The 7,397-nt window shown below is 39.7% G+C and overlaps 1 protein-coding gene across 1 annotated transcript; it reads left to right on the forward strand.

Annotated features, from left to right (window-relative positions):
- The first annotated feature begins 2,911 nt into the window (after window positions 1-2,911).
- LOC120674392 (Golgi apparatus membrane protein-like protein ECHIDNA) lies at window positions 2,912-7,042 on the forward strand. Its single transcript, XM_039955570.1, has 6 exons — window positions 2,912-3,154; window positions 3,558-3,614; window positions 3,697-3,900; window positions 3,985-4,044; window positions 5,450-5,576; window positions 6,565-7,042. Exons 1-6 carry the CDS (start codon window positions 3,137-3,139, stop codon window positions 6,651-6,653), a joined length of 555 nt encoding a protein of 184 aa, XP_039811504.1. The 5' UTR covers window positions 2,912-3,136; the 3' UTR covers window positions 6,654-7,042.
- The last annotated feature ends 355 nt before the right edge of the window (window positions 7,043-7,397 follow it).

The following is a 7,397-nucleotide window of genomic DNA, read 5'->3' on the forward strand; positions in this document are numbered from 1 at the left end:
CGACAAGAACACAGTGAATGTGTAAGAGAAGAGAATGGTGTGAATGTAGCCACATTCCCGTGATGCAGCAAAGGCAGGGGTGCAGCGGCAGGGTGTTTGCAGCGAACTGACTTGTTACTCGGCCTTGTGAGTTGTACAGGTCAAGAGCGTCATGGACAGCAATGACAGCAACAGTACTCAGCCGGCAGGCTTACTTTTGTACAGTACCTATTTTTTGCCAAGATTGAAAAGGACGAATTTTTCTCAAAAAAAATAATTAAAATTATAGGAGTTCCCCTCTTAATGAAATACGTGCTCAGGCCTCGGGCACAGTTGCGAAAAAAAAGTTATAGGAGTAGGAGGCAAAATTCAAGGATTGAAAGTACGGACAAGCCTATAGCCAAATCAGCATCACACTGCCAAGCGCAAGGCCATTTCAACTACACTAATTGTATCAGGTCAAATGCTACATCGCAGAATGCAGGAGTGCACTATTGCGCCGAAGAGCACGTGTACAGAGCAGAGCTTTTTTACCCTTCTTTTCCCTTGAAATCCTTTAATGCCTAGTCCTTGCCAAAACTTATCTTTAATTAGCCATCACCTACTTTCCTCTCTGTGATTGTCTTTATATAGCTCTTGCCATTTGTTCCTTATAGCCCTGCCCAGCTACATGTATGTGTGTGGAGTGTGATTTTGTTGGTAAGAGTATGAGGCACCAGGAAACACGTAGAGGCTAACCAAGCTGCAGGACGTGGTACTGATAGACCGTGAGCGTGATTAAAGAATGGATTGCTGTGGGTGTAGCCTCATTACGGTGATGCAGCAAAGGCAGGGGCGTCCTGACGGATACCGCGAGGTGGCATGTCACTCGGCCTTGTGTGGTTCTAGTGATATTCATGGGCAGCTACAGTTAGCCGGCCGGCATGCATTTTGCAGCGCCTATTTGGGTGCAGGCCTACCATTCTCAGAATCAGCTAGTACTCCAACAAGAAAATGACTTAGCAAGCTGATGGTGTTGGAACAACTTCCTCGGTACTCATCTGGAGAAGGAACCAAATGAAAAGAGTGACTAGATCTTCCGGAACACCTGTTATATATATTTGGGCTGTGAAGTCATATTAGTTGTAGAGTTCGATTTAGCTCTCATATTTGAACTCTAACAATATTGCCAAGCTCAAGCTCAAGGTAGCACAAGCAAGAGTAATGAAAGATTATGCACCCGGGAATAAAACACAATCCACGTATTGGACAAAGGTACCAAGAATATCAGAGAAAAATGATTTGGCTGCGATTTGAATAATGTTTTTTCGCTGAAGTGCACGTATGTACTAACAAACAAAGAGAACCTACAATCAACAAGTATTAATCATGTAGGCCTCTTTCGGAACACGGGATTATCAAAACGTATGAATATGAAAAACACAAAGTTGAGTACTTGAGTTGAGTTGGTTGTAAATTGCAATCTTATAGGAATTCATAATGCGAGAAACTTTCCAATGGAAATGTTTGGCTACAACACAACCAAAACACAGGAATTTGAGGAGAGAGAGAGAGAGAGAGAGAGAGAGAGAGAGATGTAGCAAAATTTTCAAGAGGTTGGACCTCATGCTAGATTTCCTACGAAATTCCTACAGATTCAAAATTTTCGTTGGAATTTTATAGGATTCTAGTATGTCCAATCCTTTGTTCCAAAGGAACACATAGGAAATATCCCTGCACCAATCCTTTGTTCTAAGGGGCTTACATTTTTTTTGAAAAAAAAGGTAGCAATTCTGATTCCTGACATGGCCTCCGGCCTCCCTCACCAAGCCTTATGAATGCTCACTGACTTAGGAACTGAGAGGCGTCAGGATATTATTAGGAATGCAGCAGCTGCGCGCTGCAGTATCGATCATGAGTACATTAGTTTTCTGAAAAAATAATCATTTCGTATCCATCAATGTTGTGGTTCAACTTTTGCCTTCAGTCTGTGCAGTGCTGCCAAGCTTCACTGAGGGTACATTAATTAGTTTTTCTTGTAGTCACTGCAAAGACTAATGATACTTCTATAAAAAAAAAGTTCATGAAAAATTACTTCCATTTTAATTTGCAAGGATAAGTCACGTGTGAACTGTACAGAAGTAGATGCACCGACGTAGTTGTGGTAGCCCTCGCCGTATATATACGGTGCCCTCACATAGGTATGACTCGTTTTCCAATCTCATGTGGCAACGGCATGGCATAAATTACTTCTCTAGCTACAAATGTATGAAAAATATGGCCTGCAAAACGAAATGTGTGGGAAAGGATACAACCGTAGGAGTCGGAGACATCATGAATCTACAGTAGAGTCTGAAACAATTTATACGTATGAAGGTCAAGAAGGTCATAAATACAAGAGCAATGTCACGAAGCATGCATAGACAAAGAAGTCTGAAACCGAAGATGCTGGTAACTCTGAACTTTCCGATGAGAGCGAATCTGAAGCCATTTCTGATCACCGTGAACCTTTAAAACTCCAAGGAATGTAAAGATTGGTTAAAGAAAATGATGATCGATCTAGTACTATTTTGCCATAAAAATATCAAAAGCTTCAGTGGCAGGTCATTAATTTTTCTATGAATGGGAGTCATTACATGTTACATATATTTGTTCTTCCAAAATTAGATCTTGTTAAGTAGAAATTTTTTTGGAATTTCTATACTGTAGCACTTTCGTTTGTAGTTGATAATTATTATCCGATCATAAGTTAACTATGCTCAAAAAATTCGTCTCGTAAATTACAGACAAACTGTGTAATTAGTTATTTTATCTAGTTATATTTAATATTTCATGCATGCGTTTAAAGATTCGATGTGATGGAAAATCTTATAAAATTTTGAAATTTTGAATGCAACTAAACTAAAAGGAGGGCTTAGGCTAAAAAGCACTTGCCATCAGGAGGGCCCATTCCCTCCCTCGAGAAAATACATTTTGCAGTCCACACCCTTTTTTCCACTACCTTTCACTTTTGACCCTCGTCGTGACGTCGTCTCCCACAGTCCCACGTCGATCTCGAGGGATTCCCCAGGAACGAAGCAAACGCAACTAGGAAAACCAGTAAGATCCGGCGAAGAATCAGAAGCAGGAGCAGAAGCCAAATTCACGTGGCGAGAGCTAGGCGCGGAGAAAGGGTCCGATGGATCAACAACCCCAGGTTATAGCTCAGCCTTTTCCCTCTTCTTGCTTCGTGAATAAGATTCAGATCAAACAATTAGGTTCCCCTCTCTCCTCTAGGTTTTGGTTTGGAGTAGGGATTGCTTTAGATCTCTGGATTTCTAGGATTACTTAGCTTGGTCCGGAGTGCAGATTGCGGTTTTCTTTGGACTGCTTCCGGATTTCAATCGGATAAGATAGACTGAAGGAATTGTGAAATTTTTGTCCTTCGGATAGCCGAGTTCGTCATCTGGGCTTATTTTCTATGACAAGTCGATGCGATTTGATTATTTTTTCCATGGATTAGTCACCTGTCCTGTGCCCAACTTATCTTCTGCATACTCGAGTTTTAGAGGTATGGCGGTAACTACTGTATGATAATATGTGTGCTTGTATTGTTTCAGGGGATTAGTGAGAACTATGCAAATCCGAAGACATGCTTATTCCATGTGCTCTTCAAGGTACTCTGCCCGCAGTTTCTGATCTTATATGCAACAAAACTGTGGGTAGGTTTTGGCTGATTTTGATTATTTCTCTGTGAAGGCAGCGGCATTGGCGTTCTACATACTGTCAGCGCTTTTTGTGAACAACTTCGTCATTATCTTTGTCATCACTGTGCTCCTAGCAGCACTCGACTTCTGGGTTGTGAAGAATGTCAGTGGAAGGATACTGGTTGGGCTGCGCTGGTGGAACGAGATTAATGACGAGGGAGAGAGTGTCTGGAAGTTTGAGTGCCTTGATGGAGAGGTTTGCATTTGCCTTCTCGTTGACCTTGTTGCTGTTCCTGTGCAAGTTGGGACTCCTAAATTGAATTAGCGATTTTATTTGCAGTCTCTGGCTAGGATGAACAAGAAGGACTCATGGCTGTTCTGGTGGACTCTTTATTTGACTGTAAGTAATGTTGAGAGCTCCTATATCTAATACATATGGAAAAGAAGCATATGAATGTTTTAATTTGTATACTTCAAATCTACATGCTGAGGGCATTGAAAAATTGGAACTGAACATAAAGCTATCCAAATAAATGTGTGACAGGTTAGTAAGAGGACTGATGTAGAGATGCATATAAAGTGCTAATTGTATTTCTTATTACTTGCTGATGAGGCTCAAAGGTTTTCTGGGAGACATTGGTTGTTACTTATTGGTATATGATTATCGGACTCCTGCATATCCGTGAGAAAAAATGTGCTTGTTTATTGTAGACTTCATTTCCTTTGAATGCTGGTAGCTCTGAAGTTTTGCTTCACCAGAAAAGAAAAGGAACTGAAATCTGGGTATGCGTAAATGTGTTATAGTGTTAGACACCTCTTCAATTGAATGCAATTAACTACCTATGTCCTTAGTACAGATTGTTTATTTGTTTTATTATACAATAGGAAAAATCTGTCTGCTTTCCACATATGGTGCTAAACCAGTTATATGCTTCATACCTTCTTTCATCTGCAGATTAGGACCATGTGAAAACAAATGTTCACTTTGACATAAAATTGCATGGGTTGGAATGTAACATGAATTGATTGGTATAACATGGCAAACAGTAGTTGTGAGGCCTTGGCTCAATGGGCCATACGCCCAGTACCTGTAAGCCCGCTTTTATAAATTACTGTCCAAAGCCTAGCAAGTAATAACTCGCAGGCATACCCTCTCCAAAATGGAGTTAGGCCTGAGCCAATCTGGATGCTTGGCTGTTATAGTGGGAAATGGTTGGGTCATTCTCTTTCATACCCTGATAGTTCGGCAACACAAGTGTAATGTCTGAACTTTAGAATCATTGCACCTACACTGTTTATGTATATGTTGTTTTGCAAATACAGACATAGTTAGGATTCATTAGGAACATAACTTCAATTCATCGTTACTAAGTTTAGGTTTGGGAATTCACTATTCAGGATGCATATCCCATACCATACAAAGAGATTGGTATGGAATACTAGGGAAAACATCAATTAAGCACTACCAGGTCATAGACTTGTTTTTTGCTGCTGTGGGGTAAAAGTGACCAGTTGCATTATTATAATGTTTTCTTTTACTTCTCTCTTTGCTTCATGTGTGTGTATGTGTATACATGTGTGTTCTGAACTGTTTTCGTCTTCATACAGAAGTTCATTTGCCTAAGTATGTATTAGAACAAATTTCAAATAGAGCACAGTTCCTGTAACAGTAGATTAAATGGGTGGCAGAGAGGTGTAAAGCTACATTCATATCCATTCATATGTTTATTTAGTTGGTATTTCTTCATGGAGCTTTGCAACATGTTTCTAGAATGTTTGTAAAGCAAGCATACCTTCATTTTCAGGCTGCTGCATGGATTATTCTTGGGATATTCTCGCTCATCAGACTTCAAGCGGATTACCTTCTTGTTATTGGAGTTTGCTTGAGCCTCAGCATTGCAAACATTGTTGGTTTCACCAAATGCAACAAAGGTGTGTATGCTCGTGTGAAAACTACATTCACTTGAACCTTGTTGAAGGACGTTGTGGTTGCTTGATTTGGCAATTTAGAAAAGTTGTGATTGTTGAATAAACCACATGAATTTCCTATCAATTGGTCAAAGCAGAGTTGTATTTTTTTCCCCTGTAGAAACAGAGCCACGACTTCAGAAGTTTGGTTTTAACTATTTGCAAAGTATAATTCCATGTAGCAAGATAGGTCGTTCTTATGTGGGGTGGACATAGCCTGAACCATTAAGCTATCTTTCTTTTGCTTTCATACCATCACAGAAATACATCTCCTATTAATAGATACATCATACATGGTGTCAGCTTCAGATCTAATATTGTAGCTAATTAACCTAATAAAACATGTAGGTAATTAACATATCACATGACACTTTATTGGGTCATCAAAGATGTTAGGCTACTTCAATTGCATTACATAGTTAAATTTTTAATGCAATGATGCAACATTGGACACCATTTTATCTCTATAAGCTCAAATTTTTTCTTTAACAATTTGCAAAGTATAATTCCATGTAGCAACATAATGTGGATTGTTCTTGTGTGGATCTGTTGCCATACCCTGAACCAGTGAACCCTTAAGCTATCTTTCTTTTTGTTTTCATGTTTAATGCTACATTGATCAGTTTAGGTGGTTCGTCCTTTACCCTGCATGTTTTTAGTAAATAGTCAGCTTATGGTGCTATTATCCCAGTTTATATTATTATATAGCATGTGACTGATTTTTCTGGAACATCCCTCATAAATTCATCTCATATCTATGGATACATGCTATCTTGTTGCTGCATGCTGATTGCTTTAGACCTAATATGTAGCTACTTAACGTCTCACATGACTGAATATATTAGGTCATCAAAGATTTTAAGCCACTTGAATTGCATTACACACTAAAATCCATGCTGGAATGATCCAAATGTTACAGTCCATTCTAAGTATTGTTATGGTTGCATTGCAGATGCCAAGAAGAACATCCAGGATTGGACTACAAATGCCCTTCTATCAGGGAGCGTCAGGTCACATCTGCAATCAGCATTCGGTGTCTGAACTCTGAACAGATGGCCTATGACATGGTGTCACGTAGGAGTATAGTGCTTGCTGTACAATTTACTGATAACATGATGGCACATTTTGATTTTGTTCATCTTACCTAATTAATTGTCATATGAATAGATGGATCTGCCTCCTCGATGCCCTTGGTATGTTTCATCTTCTGTCACCGAGGATGATTTTGACTAGAGTTAAATGCAGAATAGCACCTCTCTGTAGTAAGCACTTGCTAGCTCCTGATTAACTTTGAAGTTGGCTTGGCCTTCTCATTGATGTTGTTGTGTTGCTAGTTAACTGCAAAACATTCTGCTTGTGACGGAATGCCGTGTGTATTGGTACATATACAGTTCTGAGTTATCCAGGCGTGCTGTGGTGGTAAGCCTTTTTGTCGGAGTGACTATACTGTTATTTTCATCGTTTCCAAAATATGCAACGTCTGAGCTGGCGTTAGCCAGACTTCAGAATTTCAGATTGCTGCAAGAAAAGCGTGTTTGGTCATGGTTAGGCTGCCCAGTTTCCGGCGGCTGCTATAGCTTTGCTTAGAAGGAATTGCAAAGCTGTATGAAAGACCACTTGCAGTTGCATCAACTGCATGGTCTTATGGAGTCGATAACTCGATATGAATGCTTACGTTACCTTGTGAATATGTCTCAAAGAAAACAAAAAAGCATGCAAAGACATATATACTCGCAATGCCTGAGATTGACTTTTCATCTGTTGGTGTTGTGATCTGACTTCTTT

This window comes from Panicum virgatum, chromosome 5N (genome assembly GCF_016808335.1).
Source record: "Panicum virgatum strain AP13 chromosome 5N, P.virgatum_v5, whole genome shotgun sequence".
Lineage (NCBI taxonomy): Eukaryota > Viridiplantae > Streptophyta > Magnoliopsida > Poales > Poaceae > Panicum > Panicum virgatum.